General features: G+C 43.4%; 1 protein-coding gene across 7 annotated transcripts in view; it reads right to left on the bottom strand.

Annotated features, from left to right (window-relative positions):
• MYOCD (myocardin) overlaps window positions 1-22,186 on the bottom strand; it is a 155,529-nt gene that overhangs the window by 87,284 nt on the left and 46,059 nt on the right. For 6 of the 7 annotated variants that reach the window (XM_069200370.1, XM_069200371.1, XM_069200375.1 and 3 more), the window contains one exon: window positions 6,150-6,205. In XM_069200370.1, coding sequence (XP_069056471.1) covers window positions 6,150-6,205 — 56 coding nt within the window. The other variant, XM_069200373.1, reaches the window with a different exon arrangement.

The raw sequence follows: 22,186 nt of genomic DNA, 5'->3' as shown, positions 1-22,186 counted from the left end.
CAACAATGAGCTGAGGTTTAAAGTAGATTCTGCCTGCCATCCATGCTCAAACCTATTGTCCTATTACTGGTAATCTTCATTACTCCTGTCCTGTTGTCCTTGTCCCATTCATTACAAGTGCGATAAATCTATCTCGCTGACAGAAAAAAAGAACAAGGAGTGCTGGCAGCCCTACCCGCTCACCCCTCCTTACCTGGAGTATAAAATGCGTACTTTACACAGCATTCCGCCTGAACTACCATACCACACAATAAAGGACAGATGTCCGGGATGAAGGGGTATAATGAGTGAGATGAGGACAGCAGAACCAGGAGAAATGAAGATTACCTGTAAATAATAGGGCATTACCTCCAGGTCCCTCCTGTCCTGGTCCCATTCATTACAAGTGAGAATACCCATGCCTGAGAATCTGGCCTTCGGAGAAGAAAAACCCCCACAAAAAAGCAGCACTCCAAAGGACAACCCCAAACAGCCCAAAACACCGGAGAAGGATATAAATTAGATAATCCCTCAACCCAACAACCGGGTAAAACCCACAACAGAGGCAGGGGAAAACCATCTGCAAAGAGAAGTCCAAGCAGTGAACAAACAGTCTAGAGGAAACCAATCCAAGACTACCACGACGGAAAAGGAAAAACATAACAGCCCTTCTGCCATCTCCAGAGCACATAAACAGGAGAAGGAAGATCAGCAAAACCCCCATAGGAGGGACCTGACCCAAAACACCACGACCACCCCAGAGCAAACAAACGAGAGTCACAGCCCAACTGGACCACCCAACCCAAGTGCAACCAGAAAGGGGGCCTTCATTGGAACATTCTGGAGAACCCTGGAGCAGAGACACCCTGAGAAAACCCCACCAGGGCAGAACTAGGAAGAAGACAAAAGAAATACAACACTGATAAGCCGGCTAAAGGAGGATACCACCAAAAACTAGAGCATAAGTAAAACAGCAAGAGTAAACCAAGGTGGCCGAAGAAACCAGGCCTCAAACCAAACCACCACAACTGCAGGAGAAACCCCCACCAACTCGAGACAAGGGGGGACAGCAGGGATGCGGAGCAAGCAGTGAGCCATCGCACAGACACCAGCATGGAGACTGTAGAGGACACAACAGAGCCAAACTGCCATACATCGCCAATGAGGGGAGGAAGACTACACACACTGGAATGGAAGCACACATATTCATTAAGTCTCCCACATAAGTGGGAGGAATTGCCAGGAAAGGCCCACTGATGCAGTCTCTAGTCATTCTCCTGTGCCGCTCTCTCATCAGCCCAGAATGTGCAACAGCAGAGAAAGAATTGCAGGCAACAACACCAAACACTGCATCACACATGGACAAGATGGGGCAGGTGGAATCAGAAACTGGAAACCAGTACCAAAAAATACCAAGCCCCAAGGCGAAACAAGAAGCAATAAACAGGAGCAAAAGGAGACCAACCTTCAATATAGGAAACAGCGACAGCAACCCTGCCTAAAGAGAGTGCACAAAACCTTCCACATCCCTGGACCAGCACCCCTTAAGGATCCAAACAGGCCAGAACCAGCGGCGGTAGGCAAAACCCCAAGAACAAGGAAGGAAAGGCCAAAGAGGCAGAGAGGACAAAAAGGTCAAGAAAAAAATGTAGCCCAATGATGTCCTCAAAAACTAGGTACCCAGTGGCAAAAAAAGAAAGATACCCAACAAGCTGGAGGGAAGGACACCAGCCAACGAACCCCCAAATTAATTCACCCACTACCTGCCCACAACCAACAAACCCCAGTCAGGGGTTCAGGGAGAGGGGAGACGAGGCCACCCAGAGTGGTGCAACAACAATGCCCCCCTCAAAACCAGTAAAAAACAGAGACCCAGGGGACCACTGAAAACAAACAGAAGGCCACACCAGAAGCACATAACACAACCATGCCAGGAAGATCGCTGAAAAGAGAAGGCATGACACATCCCCCAACAGGTCTACCAAACGGGACAACACCCAAGCCCCAACAGGGCAGCAGGAAACAAACTTTACAGGCAGGGTGACCCTCCACATCATGCACAAACAGGGAAATTAAATTAAATGTAGATTTATATAGCACAGCTTATCACCTGTGAGGGACTCAAGGCGCTGTCCATGGGCACGGGGAAATTAAGTGATTTTCCCAGAATCACAGGACGTTGCGCTGATGCCGAGAGTCAAACCCGGGAGCCACACGGAAGTCCATACAGAACCCCGCACCCTGCAGGACTCCAGGAGACAAAGGCCACTGAGGCCTACTCAAAAAACGGGATGGGACCAATTGCACCAAGAGAACGAACACAAGGGAGCAACAAAAATAGTCCCAACATACACAGGAAACCTCCTCACCAAGGGAGAGACCACAGGCACACCCCCCAACCACAGGAGGGAGAAGTGCAGCAGAATCAGATCTGAGGAACATAGAGATAGAAGCCACCGCCTGGCAGGCAAACCCACCAAAAAAGAGACCGCCGAAGCAAAAAGGTCAACAGCCGATACCCCCAATGGACCCCAGCACCCACAAACAGCTGCAACCCAGGAGGAACACAAGAAGCGTACGAGAAAAGGAGGATCCGAGAAGGGAAAAAGGTAGAAACCACCCAGCCAGCAAACCCCAAGGCCACCAATGCAACAAAAGCAGGGAGACAGCAATACGGCCCACTCCTCACTTCCCCTCCCCCCAGACAACCTAGCAGTTGCGGAGCCAGAGGAGAGCATCAGCCAGTCTGCCACAAAAAAATAGGTAAAGGCCCATACGGCAATCTCCCAGGACAAACCAATCCCACCAGCACTAACAGCCAGGAGGGACCAACAGTAACACCACTGCTGTCCATAACCAAACTGGCAGCCCAATGCAACCGAGGTAGGCCCTACCTCACCCCACAACTGTAACGTCCCCACACAGGAGCACCAAGGAGGCAAATGGGACACATGACTCACTAACAAAAAAACACAGTTGCCCAAAAACACAAGATAAGATAAGGACCCAATATGACCACTGACGGAGAAGAAACCTAGCGCCCACCAGGCCACCTGAACCCCAGGCAGTAAAAAGAGGCAATGTAATGACAGAGAGTATGACACTCACAGGCATCCGGATGAGGAAAGACAAAATGGAAACATCAGAGAAGAGACAACTTGGGATCAGTTTTGGCTTCCCTGCTTGACATAAATTGTGTGGTCTTAAGCAAATGTTTTATTTCACTATGCCTACTTTTTCCTTATTGGTGCATAAGAGAGCACTTTGAAATACCTTACTTCAGAGTGTGAATTGTACAAATAGCTCTTTTGTTTTATTTACCAAGCTAGAATGTTGATCCATGTACTGTATAGTAAGAATCTAGGCCCCACATTAGGTGCACACAACACCCGACTTGCCTCTTAGTACACTAATGGCATTGTCTCATATGGGATACAGGGGTGGGGGACACAAATGTTTCTTCTGTGTCACCTTTAAAAATATGTCTACAAGCATTAATATTATCCAAATTGCAATTCAGAAGCTCGTTACCGAATCGCAGTTTGGGTTTGCAAACACAAACAGAATTGTTCTTTGTTAGGGGCATGTTCAGGACACCCTTGCCAAACAGGTATGTATGTACCAATGGATTGTGACCAAAATGTGGTTGCATAACATTTGCACTGTACTCATTCACAAATGGGATTAGGTTCCCAAGGGACCCCTCCCTCTTTGAGAATGTCTGAAAAAATATCTTTTGAGAGCAGGCTGTGGTCCCACGGACCACTGCCTATCCTTAAAAAAACTAAATATGATACATTTCATTTTTTTTTTTTAAACACATCCTTTTTTAAGGAAAATGTTCTGTGTTTGGGAAAAAAGCTAGCTTTATTAAAAAGCAATCACAGACATGGTGGTCTACGCCACTGCATAAAATCTGTAGTGTGTAATCACTATTCCCAATGGGCTTTGTTACTTTTAGTGTGGTCCTTTCAAAGTATGTGGACAGGGAGTGTGGTAATGTATTGTCCTTAGAGACAGTGGTTAATGTGTACAAACATAAGTGCAGGGGACCAACTTTTTTTTATGAGACTGCCACTGGCACTGTTGAATGCTGAAGTTGATGAATCCTAGGATTACTGCCTAGGATTGATCCCCCTTCATGCTTCTTTCCATGGGGAGAAGCAAGGGAGCTATGAGCCCTAATGTAATCAAGGCAAATATTCTCTTACTGCATGTTTAGAAGTTAAAAAACAGCTATTAGTGGGGACTGGAACAACCTCTGAAACAACCTACCCCTGCACCTTAGACAAAGCCCGTCACTCACCATCTTCAGGAAGAACCTCAAGACATGGCTCTTCGGATGAGGCCTCCTTTCCCCCTACCAGCACCTTGAAACCCTCACAGGAGAGTGGCAGAGCTTTACAAATACTGATTGATTGATTGATGGTCTTCCTGGGCCCTGGTGCATGGGTGTCTGCAGAATTTGTTTCAGGGGGCGGTCCATGGTGTCCTGGGCTGTTTTTGGCAGGGGCCATGGGCGTATGAGTGCAGGCAGTGTAAATCTATGGCAGTCGTAGTGTTACACTGCACTGTGAGCCTGCACACCAGGCCGTACCTAAATCCGGGGGGGAGGGGGCAAGTGACCCACCCTTGTTCCCCAGCCCTCCAACCCCCCGTGGACACCCACGTCCTGGCGCTACAGCACCTGCTCTACTGTTGCCAGCCATACTACCCTTCTAGCTATTTTATTTACATTTATTATCCTATGTCTTTACAGTTTACTGCTGGATACCTGTAAATCACATGTATCGTCTGAAGTCAGTTTAGAATGGTTTCAGAAACAAAACGCTAGCTGACCGACATGAAATATGCGAATAATAAAACTGAAAATTGGATGATTATAATATCTTATGTCAGAAAACTTTCCTTGCTCTGCTGGCAACCATTTTAAATATTCTTACGAAACCTTATCCTGTTCTAAGTTGTGTCTTTTCAGTTGAGGAGTCTCACTGCCAGAAGTAAGCAAAACAGAATGATGCGTTTTAATCAATAGAGTCAGATGGATGCATGTAGATGTTTTAAACAAACACCAATCTTAATTAAAATTGGTGATTTTTGAAGGGAGTCATCTGAGGGATGGATAAGGAGTTAGGACATGATAATAATGTCAACCCCAGATAGCCATGTTAGCTTTCTGTAATTGATGTGTAAGGCACTATGGCACAATATTAACCCCAACCATACATAGCAAAGCTAGCTTTCTCTTAGTGATGGATAAGGTGTTAAGGCACAGTGTTAAACGAATTCCTAGATGACCAAGGCAGCTTTCTCCAAATGATGGATTAGGAATTACAGCACAGTATTAAATCCAGCATTAGTAGGCTATGCTAGTTTTGGCTGGTTAAGGGCTAAGGCATTGTGACACAGTATTATATCAAACTTTAAATTGCAACGCTAAATTTCTTGACTGCTGGGTTTCTAGGTTGATTGCTGGTGCAGCATGAAGTTCAACCTTACATGTCAAATGTAACTTTCTCTGAATGAGGGGGTAGGGCCTTATGGCACAGTATTAAATCTAACCCTAGATGACCTTGCTAGCTTTCTCTGATTAACGCATAAGAAGCGCAGTAAAAAATGCAACCTTAGATGGCAATGCAAGGTTTCTCTGATTGTAGGGAAGTTCAAAATAAACATGGAGGCGGCACTTAGCTTTTGAGGGTTTCTGTGTTCATGTTAATTCTACTGATGCAGAGTTATCTATAGCAATACGGTTTGTCGATTTTATAGGTGTTACCTTTCTCATTCGTTTATTAATTAAAGGAAAAATAAAACAAATAACAACGCATCTATTCTGTTAGTGAACAAACAGTACCCAGGCATGTGCAGGCTTACTGCTTGCCCCCTTCGTGTGATGGAACATGACGTACTATGACATGGCAGCGAGTGAAGGACACTGATGCCACGTATCAAGGTTCACCATTTCCATTGCATAACTCTCCTGCAGTACGCAAGAAAAATATTTCAAGCTAGATTGGAAACTGAATGTTGATAGTTTATGGTACCTCTAGGTCTATGGTCCGGGAGAAACCTGTACTCGCCGTGCTTGTCATAAATTGTGCTGCTGCTGGAATGGAACCCTCGGGTTGCGCTGATTTATAAAGACAGGTGCGGATACGCGCAGACGTTACCTTGGCTCGCTCCAGACTTTTCCTTTGCTCGTGGAACGCAGCGGGGCTCTTGAGTGCTAGAATAATAGGAAGAAGATGGGGCAGATGAGTGGACAGCTCTGCGATGGGCATACTCATTACCCGCTTTTAATCAGTCATTGGACACAACTTCCGTAAATACTTGAAAAATTAGGTTTCCATTGATTCACATTGTCGCAACGTTAAATATGTTGTTACATGTTAAACAACTAATATCTGGCTGTATCCTTTAAGAACCGGAAACAGAAGTGATGCATTGCCACAGGAGTCCCTAAAGAGGACCCTGGAACATTTAGTGATGGCAACAAGAAGGTTACCAGCTGCTGATAAATCACATAATGATACTTTATGTCAATCACATCTAAAAAGTAAAATAACGTTAAAATGTTAAACACAGAACATCCTCTGAACAAAAAGATATGTTTCTTTATCCCGAAATAGACTAAATGATAATTGACCTCATAAGACCACCCCAGGATGAAGTGATGCTGCCAGTAAAATAACGCTTCCTGAGCATGGCTCTCCGTTAAATGTACCTAGAGATACAGATCTGATCTTTGGTCCTTTTGCGATTGCCCATCCTACCCCTAGTCTCAGGGGCCACGAGGGCAGTGCTATGAACGTAAGTAAACAGGTGTGAATATCCCTGCGTCTTGGTGATGTTTACGTGCCTTGAGCTCCCTCTTGCACTTCAGCAGCAGTGCTGACGCTGGGACAAAGAATCAAACACAACGTTATCAACGAGTCCACCAAGAGCATGGCATTCTTATTCGGGCAAGAAAAACCGGCAACTCAAACTACTGGCTGAATAGTAAAAGACAGACATTATTGGGGTGCAGTGGGCCATTGCCACATCTTTGCGCCAGTGTCACTACATCTCCTGCACTACTGATAGTTATGCTCTTTAACTCAATGTCCATTCATGTGTGTGCCTGTGTGTGTGTGTGTGTGTGTGTATGTGTGCCAGTTTGTATATTAAGTGTGGTATCTGTGGTCGGTAAGGGGGTATAGTTAAGTAGGGCACTCTCACAGAACTGTGGGTTTGATGTACGAATCTGTGTAAATTGCACTCTGATTTGTCGACGTGGATGCCATTTGCAATGCAATCTATGTACTAATATGCCGCATTGGAAATTGTCCTTGCAGAGGGTCAAAATTACCTTTCTGATGAATAATAAATTAGGAGGTCACAATTTGCAACCCATGAGAATACAGGGATGATCGCCTGCAACAGACAGCAGACCTCAGTCACTGTGCTTGCATTAAGGGACAGGAGTCGCTTTAAAAATGTTTCCCATTGAGGCTACTCTCCACTATTTTCTAAGGGGGCGACTGTGCTATAGAGACAGCTTCTCCTTTGTGAATCAGTTACCAACCCAACTTAAAAGTAGGGTCGAACTGGCCTGTAAGGAAGTCAAGCAGTGCCCAAGGGGCTGGTCTGAACCAAATACTTGGAGGTTTGTGGGCCTGTTTTATGGTCTGTGTGGGGGGCCATTTTTGCTGTCGATTTTCTTGATGCAACCACAAACATTGCTTGTAGCTAGCTCAAATGCATGCAGCCTCCCATACCTTGCTTAAAACCTGTCCATTTGTGTATATACAAGTTCAAGGCTACCCTATTTGCAAACATAGGTCACTTTTTTGCTATATGATTGGCTATGTTTCTCCAGAGAAACTATTATATTATAACATCTCTATCCCAGCAACTGAAAAAAGCTGCACATAATGTCTTCTGCAGGAATGGCCTACATTTGGTACTCCAAGCCAACACCTAGTCTCATTAAGTAAACCTACTAATTTCTCCATAAGGAGTGGGATTACAGTAGATACCCCACTCAGCTCACGGGGATTCTATGTGGACGTTGATTCTATCTGCTCTCCTTTCCAAGGATAGGGCTGTTGGGCCTCTGCTTTACTCATAGATGGCGTCTACTACCTGAGTGAAAGCAGTGCATATTTGAACAGCAACAGGCTGGTCTAAACCTGAATGTCTTTCTATCTGCCCCACCAGCTTCATAATATGAATTTGGCATTTGGTGCAGGTCGAAACTGGATGAGGAACCGTCTTTAAATGTGGCATCCACGCTGGTGAGGGAGTCCCACCGATAGAGCACACTCCGCACTCACCTTTCAACTACTGCTCCTAAACAGCATCTCCTCACTCACTTTTCACTGGTCTTACCTCCTGGATTCCCAGTGCCTCCCCAGCCGGATCAAACCATTGCACTCCGAATCCTAATTTAGAGAAGGATTGCTGAATAGAAAATCTACGGTCACGCCCCAGCAAACCACGCCCCTTTACTAGCAGCCCACGACTTTTGTAGTATGTTTTTGGTATGGACATACAGATATGAATAGTACTTGCACATCCTGGTTGCCAATATAGTGAATCAGCATTGGTGTGGTTTTCAAATAAGCCAGTGGTCTAAACATTAAGAACGTTATATGTACTTTCAGCTGCAGCCATGCAGTTCTAAAGCACTGAGGACAAGAGGTCGAATCAACTCCCAGCTGGGTTGCAATACTTGTACTGAATAGAGAAAGAAAAAGGCTGACTCAAACGGGCAGGATTTGATCTTTCGTCTTACAGGTAACCCACATGACTGATACAGGTGCAATTGCTCAGTGACCTATTTTACTAATCTGGAATAAAAAAAAGCAGTTAATGCAGTGCAATTAGTCGCAACACAATACGGCATAAGACAACACAAATTAACATATTTCAGTAAGCAAATGGAATAGCACTGTCGTCAATCCCACTATTGATGAAATAATTGTAAGTGACTAAAATGGAAATTCTAAGTTAAAGTTTAATCTTTCAGCAAAGAACACACCAGCACTGGGAAAAAACTTTCAAACCAGCTCAGGAACCAAGCAGGCTTTCTCGTTGGTGTTTTTTTCTTTTCTTGATAGAGCCACTTCACTTGGGTTTTGAGAGCATTAGAGTATTTTTAAAGGCTGGTTGGCAAGTGACACGCAGCACCCGAGTAACAGATAAAAACACAATCTGAAATTCCTTCCAGGCCAGGCACACTTTTGACAATCTCTATTTCGGAAGGTTTAAACGCCTTGTGAGATTGATAAGCGTTTGCTCTGCATTGTCTCTTTCTGCACCATTTATCTACCAAATTACTGCGCAGCAAATTATGCACTGGTAATTAACTCGAAAGACCTTTGCTCACGTAGTAACCATAGAGAACCGAGTTCAATGCCGAACTCGTACGTGATGTTTACTGCCAGTCTACTGCCCTTTAAATGAAATATCAACTGATATGAGTTTTTAACGTACCTTCCGAAAACACATATATGTACCGAATTACAACCAGTAGCAAGGCATTATTCTTCTGTCCTTAGTGCACCGCGCTTGATGATGTTAAAGTTCAATAGGCAAACATAAATGCTATGTTATGACTCATTCTATCTATATTAATTACTGAACCATAGAATAGAACCAAGAAATATACAAATCTACTGCTGAGCTAACTCCACCGCACAGACTGAGACAGAATAATTAAAGAGAGGGTTAAGGGACATCATCAGTAGGAGACTACGGTTTGTAGAAGAAAGGATGGTTGATGGAATTTCCTAAGAGGTATGCAACGTTTTTTTTCTAACCCTCACAAAATTCCATGAAAATTGTGTACGTTTCTGGCTTTGCAACATTGCAATTAAATTATCTTACTCGGCTGTGAAAATTATCTTTCGAAGCGCAAGGAATCATGGCAAAGGGGAAAGTGAAAGAAACATTAGAGAAGAGTGCAAAATTAGCAATTTAGTAAAATCTTGCCAAAGATAAACTTTGCACGCCCCTAGTTCTTAAGACTAGTTGGGATTCTATAGGTCTGTATGATATTACATGTCTATTCTGTGGACAGTGCCCTCTGCTACTTCAACAGGCCCTTTGCCCTCTAACCCCACCACAGCCCTCTTCTCCACCAGGGAGAGTTCTGTTGGAGATCCTTCAGTCAGAGGCCTCGTATCCTTATTATTCTTTTTAAACAGAGATGGCTATTTAGTGTTCTGTGTGTCATCAGGTGAGCAAGAAGAGAGGTGTAGCATAGCGGGTGGTGCATTGGTAAGCACTGGCAAGTTGGGGTGCACAGGCCATGCTGCTCCTGCAGAGGTAAAAGCCACCCGATGACCACATCAGGTGGTCAACTCCATATATTGCACTGCATTGCTGCACAATGAAAGCAGAAGGGCACGAGAAAGCCCCATATCACTCCTGGAATCTCATACTCTGCTATCAGCCAGGAAGCCGTTGAGTTTCTTCTCTGCTTTAGCCTGGGAATGAAGTGTGGGCTTTCACAGTTCCCCCACCATACCAAGTCACTTAACCCAGCTCACTAGTGTGTGCTTTGAGTATTATCTCCATGGAGGTTGTTTCAGCTTCTTGGCTGTTAGCACTGGTCCCAGACAGGGCACGTTGCTTCACTAGTCCTGAACCTAAAATGAAGCCAGCTTTAGGGTGGTTGAGGTCACTATCAGAATTTAAGGGATTTCCAACTGCACCCACCCTTAGGCTCCCATACCGTAAGTTTTTACTGGTCCTTGGTGCTCAAAATCTTAATTTTCAGCCTCACACCACTTTTCTAAACACTTCTCATCGTATGCTTTAGTGATAGGCAGCGCCAGGATGCTTCTTGGGGAGTGATAGGGTGCGTTATAAAAATACATTATTCATTCATTCATTTCTGGAAATGGTTTCTCTGTCAGAATACTATTTCCAATTCTGCCCCTATTCTGATGAGCGGGGTTTTGCCGTATAAGTGTGGCAAGCATTTAGCCTTTAGCAACACAAAAGGATGATGGATGGAGTGCTGACATTTTTCAAACAGTCACCCCGAGTCACAGATTTGGTTTTAATCCGTTGTTCTTTTGTTCACCATGCCATCCCAGTTTGGATCTGGCCATATGCAAATCAGTATTGACCCAGTTCCTCATGGGAACAGTTCAGCCCGAACTGCCAGGCCAGGTCCTCCCTGGAGTGAAAACAAGCATCCTGGGACCAGTTTCAGGGTATCACACTTCATCAGCCAGGCTAACTTGAATGCAGTGCACAGTGAGCAAGGGACCCACGTCCACTTAGGGCAACTTTAGCAACCTAAAAAGATGATGGACAGAGTGATGAAACTTTTCAAACTCTCACCCCAGTCACGGATCTTGGACTAATCCATTGTTCTTTTGCTCACCATGCCACCCCAGTTTGGAACCAGCTATATACAAATCATTGAGTGTTTCTATGTTCACCTAAGTGCCAGGATGAGTGTATGTAACCAGTGCTTAATTTGAGCTGGTGGTTACCGGTGGGAGCCCCAGACACTTATTTTTGAGGACTGACACTTATTTTTCTGCATCAAATAATTAACAAGCGCAAGCGAGGGAAAAATATACAGCCCAGAATGAAGAAGAAGGGAAAGTCAGCAAAACTGCAGCAAAGGGAGAAAGCAGAAACTTTGAAGAGCAAGATAGGTGGTAGTGGGAAAAAGAGGCATGAGGTGGATTTAAGACTACCAGCCTTGGTATTCAGTGTACTGGCGTTTAATTCCACCGGCTGCGGGCTTCTGAGTAGAGCTTCGGGCGCCATCACTCTTTCTATTACAAATTAAGCACTGTTTGTGACTATGGGGTGGCTGCTTCAAACACCATGGGCTGTGTCCATAACCTTCAGTCAAGGAGAGGTGGTCGTGGGGTTACCAGCACAACAGAGAGTAATTTTTGACCTTAGGAAAGCAAGAGCCATATGTACAAAGGAATTTTCTAGTCGCAAACAGGTCGATTCGCAGAATCAGCCTGTTTGAGGCAAGAAAAATGCTTTCTGGGATGTACAAAGCCCAAACTGCGATTCAGTAAATTGTTACCGAATCGCAATTTTGGTTTTGCGATTCAGTATTAGGAAGGGGCGTGACCAGGGCATCCCAACCTAATAGCGAATCTAAATGGTATGTATGATTGTTTTGTGACCATGAATGTTGTTGCAAAACAATTGCACTTAGAACCAATTTCCTTTTGTGAATGCATGAAAAAACATTTTCACTGCCTACTCTAAAAAAATGAAACTGAAACGTTTAATTTTTTTGTTTTTAAACGCAGCCTGTTTTCCTTTAAGGGAAACGGGCTGCGTTTAAAAAAAAGATTGCTTTGTTTAAAAGCAATCACAGACATAGTGGTCTGCTGACACTAGCAGGCCACCATCCCTGTGATTTTTGCGATTTCCAGTGGGTCGCAAATTGCTAACTACCTCATTAATATTAATAAGGTAGGTCTATTTACTACCCACCGGGAATCGCAAAAGAAACTCAATGGACTTTCTTACATTTGGAATTGCGATTTCCTAGTTGCGATTCGAGTGAATTCACAATTAGGAAATCGCAATTCTAAATATTCGTACAGGTGGCCCCAAGTCTTTCAAAATCTTGCACTTTGTTAAAGCCCTTGCTTCAGCTACATACATAATTACAGGGGTCATTAACCATTAGAATTAACCTCTTTAAAGACTGGATTTGCCTGCGAGATACTCTTTCATTCAGACTGATTGCAGCCTATCGGACTCCACACCTCTTAGTCCGGCTACTAGTCTTACAATGAGCAGAATACCGCAGATTTGACTCTATGTGATAACTTTTCTCAGTTAATCTGTAGCCGTTGGTCCAAGAGTTCGCTGTGGCAGGTAGTTGAGCTATCTGCTTCAGCGGATACTTGCTTGAATCCGACACAGAATCGCCCCAAGGGATACTGAAAGGATTTGGACCCCTTCCTTGCTACACATCCATCTTTAACTAAGAACATCTGCAAATCTGTTTTCAACTAGGAGCCACTTTCTGCCAAAATAAGACTTAATTATATTCCAGTAGCAAACTGCCCCCAGTATCATGTGCAGGTTGGGCTTAGACACACATCAAGGACTAAAGTTACACATTTCAGACACGCACTATTGTGTGCTACCGACACTCCAATTTTTCCACAAATTATAACCATTTATTTTAAACTTCATTCATTAAAATTGCCTTTCAAATTTAATTTGAGTAGAACATAGTAGAAGTAGAATCTTTTTTAAAAGCTAAGCAGCCAAATTTCAGTCTTTGATGCAAATTGTGAGTGTGCAAAGATTGAACGCTCTGGCTTCACAAGTTCACATGATTTTTTAAACTCCTCTATTTCACTGACCAGGAAGCTGAGAAAGGTTAATATAGGTATACAAATAGGTATAAAAAAGGCTCAACAGCACAGAGGAACTACCCCCCTCACACACACACACACACACCATGCAGCTGCACGTATCGTTTAGTCGTTTATCTTTGTTACTGGCAGCTTTCCCCTCTATATCATTTCCCCACTGCTGCAGGTTCCATGTTGAGAAGGACATTTGTGAGGGGCCAAAGAGGATTCCACAGACTTTCTGAAACAATCAGAAGAAGATGCTGAAATACATTGCACCTCCTGGTGTCGGGTGGACTTACCGCCATAATGGATACAGAACAGTGCAGAATAGGCGCAATCCACTTCCAGCTTTTGAGGGGGGAGTCTGGCAGCAGGTGCTCCACTGCCTTTTGGCTAAGTTTGTGCTATAGAAATATTACATATACACATAAGTGTAATGGTGGTTGATGCAGTCTCGCACTGAAACCACACCACAGGGGGGCCTTCTGGAAGAATTGTTTTTTTTTTAAAGTGAGTTTAACTAGTTTAACAGGTTACAACAATGTTTTCTCCTTGTAAAACAAGCCTAGACTAAAATAATTATTTTGGAAATTAGGAATCCAGCAAACTTTCTCTATTCAAGATGCCTTCTGAGGCAGTAATTATGACTACTTTCAGAAACTGATCTATCACTGCATACTGTCAAATAATATAAGACCCAGGCACAGTCACAATCTACAAAGCTAGACTAAAACTAAGTAGTCATGGAGGATGGGTCATGGGAGAACCATTGTCTCTGTTCTGTTAAGTCTATTCGGATTCAACAGTTACTGACCATTCACAAATACCTTAAAATTGTTCTGCTTAGACAATGGTTTGACTCCCGAAATGCTGTAGTTTGACACCCACCTCCAAAAGGTCCTAATTCTATTATCCAATTACTTTACCCGACAAGGGTTGCAAGCAAAATTCAGTCAAACCCATTGTGCACAGTTCCTTTTTTGGGAGGATCCCTCCTTACGCATTGGTTGTCAGACACTCATGAGCCAAAATTCAAAAATTGCAATCAACAACAATGTGGGTTAACATTTCAGCCACTGACCACTAACATGTCACCCATTTTACTTGTAAATAGGGCACTATGAATTAATAGTTTCGACAGCCCTTGCCAAAAGTGTTTGAAGAGTTCCAATTTTGCCTCACATCTCAGAGGAAGCCTAAACCAATTTATCCAGCAGCCGCGACGATTTCCTGTTGCACACTGTCCTCTGGAAGGGTCATTTAACATCAGGGAATGAATCATGAGCAGGCAATAGATCCTGAGGTAATAGATCCTGAGGTAATAGGTCCAGAGGCTGCAACCCTCTCCAGAGTCACAAGATAAGAAATCTTGGAATGTGAGTGTGGGTTGGTGTTCCTCCAAGGGCACAGTGCTGCGGACAGGGCAGAGCAATGAAAAGGATTGTGCAGGGGTGGAAGCGGGGGGGGGGGGGTGTTGATGTTGGACAGAGGAGAAGGGTACGTGGAGGCAAAGGAATCAATAATTTGCCAGAGACTCATGGAACAGGGGGTGGGGCAACTGTCAAGAAACGCCTGTCCAGTCACTTCACTGTCCTTTATAGCTTCATGGAAATAATCCCACTGTAGCACATTGCTTTGCACAGCACAACAAAATCATTAAAGTATAAAAAAGCACAGTTGTAAGTCAGTTGCAAGTCAGATAGCAATCATGCACACCCCTGCTCCTACATTATCTTGAGTGCTCATGTGCCACAAGGCAACAGGTCTTGGTTTCTACATGACTCCTAACAAAATAAATAAAAAAGAATTTGGCTGTCATTTTGCGGCTCATTTTGTGTCTTGTCCTCAATTCAATCTTCAGGAGAGGGTGACAAAATTCACGCATCGCCCTAAATAGGATAATACGTTAGAACTGTTTAAACTCTAGACTATGCTGAAAGTTAGCCATCTTCATTCAAGATGCTGTTGTGATACAATTTACCCTCCGATCACCATTAAGTGAGACCAATACCACAGCAATTGAGGTAATCTAAACGTTCACGTCTTCTTCCTAGTCTCAAGGTAAAATGCATGTTAACTTTTTTATAACAGTGGTAACCTTTTTCGGAATGATGTAATGGTAAGCAGCGGGCTGCATGCTATCAAATGCACGCTCGTAACCCTACTTGCCAAACAGGGGGATTCATTGAGCTGTAAACTGTCTTCAACTTCACAGCTGCGTTTTTACGCCCCATAACTGTTGTGTGAATACAATAAGCAGAACAGTACAGAAATTAGACAGCTTTTCAGCTCGACCAGAGTTCGTGAGAACTTGAATTTTTGATCGGGGATCCTGTATATTTGACAGTGTCATCCAAATTGAAAGCAAATAGGACCATTATTTCAACAAACAAAACAAACAAAAAACAGTAGCCCATTCTGCATTTCAATCAATGTAAAAAGATATTAGCGGGTCAGTGGGTTGGTTACTGCAGCCTACTAATTTACTTCGACGTCACTGAACCTTTCACCCCTAGAATACTAGCACGAGTTGTAGCGTGCACGGTCACAAATGGCTATCTGCAGCCAGTGAAATTAATTTGTTCACTTGGTCAAGTTACCAGTGGGCTATGAAGAAAAATACATCTCTGCACAGTCAGCAAAATCAGAATTTATTGGCACTCTTTGTCACAAAAGTTGGGGGGCTCCACGGAGAGGTCGTAATTACCCAAAGGTGCTCCTTGTGAAGAAACAACACGTTCGTAAAGACGTAAACGTACAGCATGAGCGTCAGGTTGCTTTGTTAGCAATGTACATCTGTCAAACCTGGAGCCGGACTTTCAGTTTTTAGACCCACTACATTTCAAATCAGGCAACGGTGACAATAATACAAGGAATATGATATTAACGACGAGGAAAGCACACTGGTTTGCTGTAATGTTTCAGTCAAACATAATGTTAAAAAATTATAAAGAATCCTCCACTTTAAGTAAGAAATTTGAATTCCACGCGAGCAGCCATGCAGAGGGCCCTAGAGAAGACCCCCACATGGTGTTTCCACTGTAAAATAAAGACATGCACAAGATGAGAACAGGCAAAATATGAGCAAGGAATGCAGATGGCTTCAGGGATGCAGTGGGGAACTCTACGTGTCGCTTTGACTACGGATAGCATCGAAGCCTGTTTATAACAGCAAGACAGGAAGTGGATAACACCACCGAGTTCAAAAGTGCACTTTAAACGAAATGAAGGAAAAATGAGCAGCGTCCAGGTTTCACTCTACGTTGAGCCTTTGTCAGGGAACATAGACGCAAATGATTTGGTGCATCTGAGTGAAAATGCCTATGCCCACAGCTTTTGCATATTACCTGACTTTGGGGCGAATCCCTTGTTAAAAGAATGCAGAGGATGTCTATTGTTGAGTGGATTTAGATAGGTTGTTATTTAGTACTACACCTGAAATGGATTTTACTACATTTTGTGATAGTCTAACAGCACAAATCCAGACGGTTACTTACTTTCAAGCCAATTTATTTCCTAGAAAAAATGTATGCTCAAATATATTCCATTTAATATGTAGCAAACTACACCAGAATGTGCATCAATTCGTGCCATAATTTGCTTTAGCCAATATCTTCCAAAATTCTATGCTCCTTTTTTAGTAGACTACTACTGGAGAGGCATATGTCTACAAAACATAAGAAATAAAATAGCTTCAGGTATACCCGGGCAAATATAACAAATGGACTGAAGCATGTACAGCGGTTCTTAACGTCTTGATGGCTGTGGACCCCCCACTGAATCACTATCAGAAGCTGGGTACCCCGACACAAGTAATTTCTATGATCTGCTTCTCACAAAATACAGAAAAAAGTACACATAAAACAAATCCACAGATTAGAAAAAACGTTCTTTAATTCACAAACAAAAAAACAAAAACAAATTAGAATTGTAATTTTAAAGTGCAGGTTAGAGCTGTTCAAGGTTAGGTTTTATTTCTAAAAACACAAATCGACATACTACATTGTCGCATGTCACTCTGTCCTTTTTGCTCCTAATACATCCTCTTTTTTGTCAGAGCATACCAGCGGGTCAATTGAGGCCACCAAATGGCCAAGCTACTGTTTGCTGTAGTTGGCTCTTCCCAAGAAGAAGGTGAGTATTCAAACTTAATTTTTAGCCTTCAATTTCAAATTCTTTCATTTTACATATAGTTAAAAAATGTATACGTTTGAATTTTCGTTTGTTATGTGCATATACCTTTTTTAAACAATTTCAGCTCCCCGAGTAGATGTCACAGACCAACACAAGTTAAGAATCTCTGTGCTAGGTCATTTTACAAAAGAGGTATCAGCTACAAGAAGGTCATTCCGACTGACTATGGAAAATGACCAGATTCCAGGTCGACATCTCCATCTCAACTACATTTTTGCAAAAAACTCCTCCACTTTGGCAAAGATAAGCACCCTGTAACTCTAGGGTTCTTCTCGAAGTTTCATTACTAAAATAAGAGGGCTCAGGAGCTACCATGTGATAACACTGTGAAAACAATGAAACAGGTGCACATAAGGTTTAAACATTTTAGGCTACAAGGAAAAGGCCTTGAAGCAATGCCACTGGAGGTGTGTAAAGGTTTCATAAAAACTATGGGGCAGATTTAGGAAAGGTGGTGTGCAGCCAATGGAGCAGAACTTTTCTTGCACTCCTTAGCGCCCACCTCACCCCACCATGTGTGTGTCATATTTAAGATACGGTGCACCATGGCGGCAGTTAGGGAACTAGAGTCAAAATCTTTGATGCTAGTTTGGCGTTTTGCAGGATTAGCATAAAAAAATGTTGACGATAATCCTGCAAAGCACATTGGAGCCCATTAAAATGGTGGTGTGGCTCCTTTTAACACCTGCTTTGTGCAGGAGTTAAAAATGTCGCAAAAGATGGTGAAAATAAATCTATTAGATTTCTTTGCACCACTTTCTTGGCCCCGCCTTATGGGGAACCGCCACCTTGCATACATTATGCCTGACTCGGGCATAATGTGGCGCAAGAGGTTACAAAGTGGTGCAATGCATGCATTGTGCCACTTTGAAAATCTGGTGCAGCGATTTTGGCCTCTTTGGGTCACATAAACCTTAAAAAATGACACTAATGTGGCAGAAGGAGGCACTCGGCCCTCTTAAATCTAGTCCTGTTTTTTTGCTCTTTAGCACAACCAAGAAAGCAGGATTCAGTAAAGAGAGTCCTGTTACGATACCATCGAGTTTACATTTCAGGATAAACCAAGATAAGCAATTAAACAATAATTGTTAAAATGGGTCACTCAGCCAGACTCAACATTTTTCAAAGGTGAATAAAAGATAATCATCGAAAGATAAACTCAGATTGCTTCCCAGTGCTAACAGGACACAGCCACAAAGACAAGAATCTTGAATCAATGTACTCGGAGACATAGGGATTTTATTTCTGTCACTTTAGTTAACAAATACTTGATATCACATCTATCCTGTGTTCTCTCTGTCAATCTCTTTCTCTTCATTTCTCTCCCTCTTCATGCAAATGAAGATGCCGCAGCTCCAGCTGCAGGTGCAGCTGCAGAAGCAGACAAAGGATGCTGTGGTACCACAGCCCCAGAATTCGTTCCTGAGGCTGGGGGCTGCGAGGCTGTGAGAACTGTGTTTCCCGATGAGCAGCAAGAATTGAATTGCTGCAAATGATGGGATTTCCTGCCTGCCCCCTCATCTGAGGGCTACTGGGTGGCAGTAGCAGCATAACGAGTCATCCTGGAAGAGGTTTAGAGAGGTGCTGAGCAAGGGGGCCGTAGATCAATGAGGTTTTCAGGTTTCAGCCAGAGTGAGAGGTGCCCAATTCCCCATGCGGCCTCTCAGCATCTGACCAGTCTTGCCTCCTGGAGCTTGAAAGCAGCATGCGACCCAGAAGACTTGCTGATTCTGGCAGACTGGAGGTGGGAAGGAGGAGTGGAGATGTGGCTGTGGTTCCCCATTAGTTGGGTGCCGCGTCTGGAGGAAAGTGTGTTTAGCAGCAGAAGCAGCCAAGCTAAGTTATGGTGCAACTCGTTGCATTCACACCCTTCCCTCCCCACCCCCTGTGTCCCTCTCTTTGTGCCAGGAATTGGGGTGTCCTTGCCTCTGTTTTACATCTTCATCTTTCCTGATCATTTGATGTGGGACGTAGGTACTACATGTATGTCTCTTTCTCTTGGCAGCCCCCCTCTTTTTAATTCATGAAATTCTGCTAAATCCAGTTTTATAAGGAGCTGTCTTTGTGCTCTTGAACAGTGCATGACTCAGGAAGAATGTGCCTCTCCCACTGGTGCTCTTCATAGAAGTGAACTGGTAGCGGTATAAAGCCGGAATTGAAGGCACACTGCTAAGTTTATTCTGGAATTTCTCTGATTCTTTGCATAAAAGAGGTCTCATCCCTGATAGGGTTTTGTCCACTAATCAGCCTAAAAGCACATTAATTCTCAAATAGGGATATCACATAATTCCAGCATTTGAGCAGGGGAAAGAGGATAATGACAGAAAATAAATGAAATCTGGGCCGCTGTTACCGGGGAGGTCTTGTGCAAAGATCAGAACTAGCCCCTTATGCAATAGAACCCCCATGATAACTGCTTTCAAAGGCAAGAATGAGCTCTTTTCACTTTGGGACATGGAAAAGACACCCAAGGAGGCTAAGTCTGGCACTATGGAGATAATGGGGGAATTGAGCTGGAAAAGTGCAACTGACTTTAGTGTTTGTGTGTCAGCCCCAAAAGTAAATCCTCAGGAGCAAAATTATGTGCTAACATCAATCGAGGGTCACCCTCCTGGAAAAGTGCAGGGAATACTATGCAGAACCTCACATCTGTTCCTGAATACTTTGACACACCTACACTAGCTCCTATTACAGAGGGCGTGTCAGCTCCCTCTCCATCTGGGGAGTCTCTCCTAAAAGTAACTGAAAATATCTTGGGGGAAGATTTTACATTACCAGACTTAGATTTGGAGTTGTGTAGAAGATACAGATGTCAAAACAAGGTCCCTAAATCCAGTCTCTGCACTCCTCACCTCCAATTTTGTTGACTGGTCTGCAGCTACTCAGTTGTACTCCGTCAAATCAGTCTTCCTCACCAGCTCATCTCTCACAAACTCCAGATTTGGATACAAGGGTAAATCAATTGGACAGTCCTCCAGATCATGGGGTGAAGATGTCAGCAACCCTACTTAGTTTGGAGAGACTTTTATTGCCTATTCTAAGTCTGCTGGAAACATTTGTAGGGGGGTCGGAGGCCACCCTGGATACTGTGACAGCACTGTTAAGCAAATTAAGCACCGGAAAGAAAATGGAGGAAGCGGGGGCAGGGCCTATGCCTTTTCTAGTAGGCTTCCTGGCATGTGGTGGAAAAGAAGCCTTAAGGAAGGGTCCTTTACAGAAAGACTTTTGCCCTCAAGCAGGAAAATCTAATTGTACCGAGTGAGGAAGATCATTGCACTGTAGAAAGCCCAACTCGTTTTATAAAATATATTTTTAGCGAAATGTAAAAGCTAACACATCTAGGGGGCAAATACGGAAAAAGGGCATGCAGAAAAAGAATTGTACCCTATTTTTAATTTTAATGGGAGACAGAGTGCAGATTTAGATGACTCAGGCCCAGCCCAGCTACAGCCTAAATATAATCTAAGGAAACCGAAAGGGGAAAAAACACCTAATCAGAGACTCCTAAAGAAAGGGAAACGTAAAATCTGTTTTAGAGAGGAAGAAGTTCCCACTCTAAGGCCTGATGATTGGTGAGGGCCAGAAGTGTCTAAGGCACCTCTCAGGTCAGAGGAGTTGCGGCCGAGATTGTAGTCAGATCGTACAGCAATAAGCCCCCTAAAACCGGTGGTTATCCCACCAAATATAAAGAATGCAGAAGAATTAGGAGAGACATTTTTACTTCCAGCTGTTCTCCTTTCTACTATCACATCTTCCTTGAATCAATGTATGCATCCATGTGTGGCCTTTAATACTACCTACGGAAACCAGATGAGACTTCATGGAAGCCAACTTTTGAGGTGCAAATACAACCTAACGTGGAAACCAGCATGTTGGATTTTATCCCACTATTTGACCTAGAGGAAGTCCTGAACCAGCACATGGTGCTATCTTGCTTTATGGAAATTGAGTAATTGAACTCAATACAATAGAGACTTGAAATTAATTTCTTTACAATGCACAGGAGCTGGAACCAAATCAAGGGTGTATTTTTTCTCTAGAAATATTTATTTTACAGAATGTTGAATGTTTAAGTGCAGAGAAGATGATGTTTCACCTGTTGTAGAAGAGAGGGGTGGGTTGGAGGTTGGTATACATTCTCGTCAAGGTAACGTTCAGAATAGAGATCCATCCTTGTTCCTGCATAGTAAGGAAACATTACGTTCTGATGCCCAGGCTTTGCAAATATCCCTCAGAAGAAAATGGCAGACGGTCGTTTATAGGGAACCCAAAGTTAATTTAGTTCCAATACTTATGAGGATTTACAGAGGTGGAATTGGTTGCCTGGAGTTCTAAGTAATGCTAGCATGAATAATTGCACCTGTTGGTCTCAGAATTAGCAATGAATTAAAGGTTGCTTCTTGGAATGCCACTGGCATAAAGAATAGTAAGGAAAAGCTCCAGCTATTAGGTATCTTACAATTGGATGTGGTTTGTCTCCAGGAGACCTGGTGTGATGTGAAGATACAGTGTGCCAATTATGTTTCCCTTGATTGTAATGCTAAACCTTCCAAAAGGGATCATGCAAAGGGGATGCAGCATATATTTTATCCAATAGGTATATTTGGAAGTATAAGTGTTATAGAGATCCCTCTAACTTATTTATTGCTGCATCAGCCAGATGG

This window comes from Pleurodeles waltl, chromosome 7, assembly GCF_031143425.1.
Source record: "Pleurodeles waltl isolate 20211129_DDA chromosome 7, aPleWal1.hap1.20221129, whole genome shotgun sequence".
In the NCBI taxonomy this organism is placed as follows: Eukaryota; Metazoa; Chordata; class Amphibia; order Caudata; family Salamandridae; genus Pleurodeles; species Pleurodeles waltl.
The sequence above is the reverse complement of the archived record's forward strand: the minus strand, read 5'-3'. Positions and strand labels throughout refer to the sequence as shown.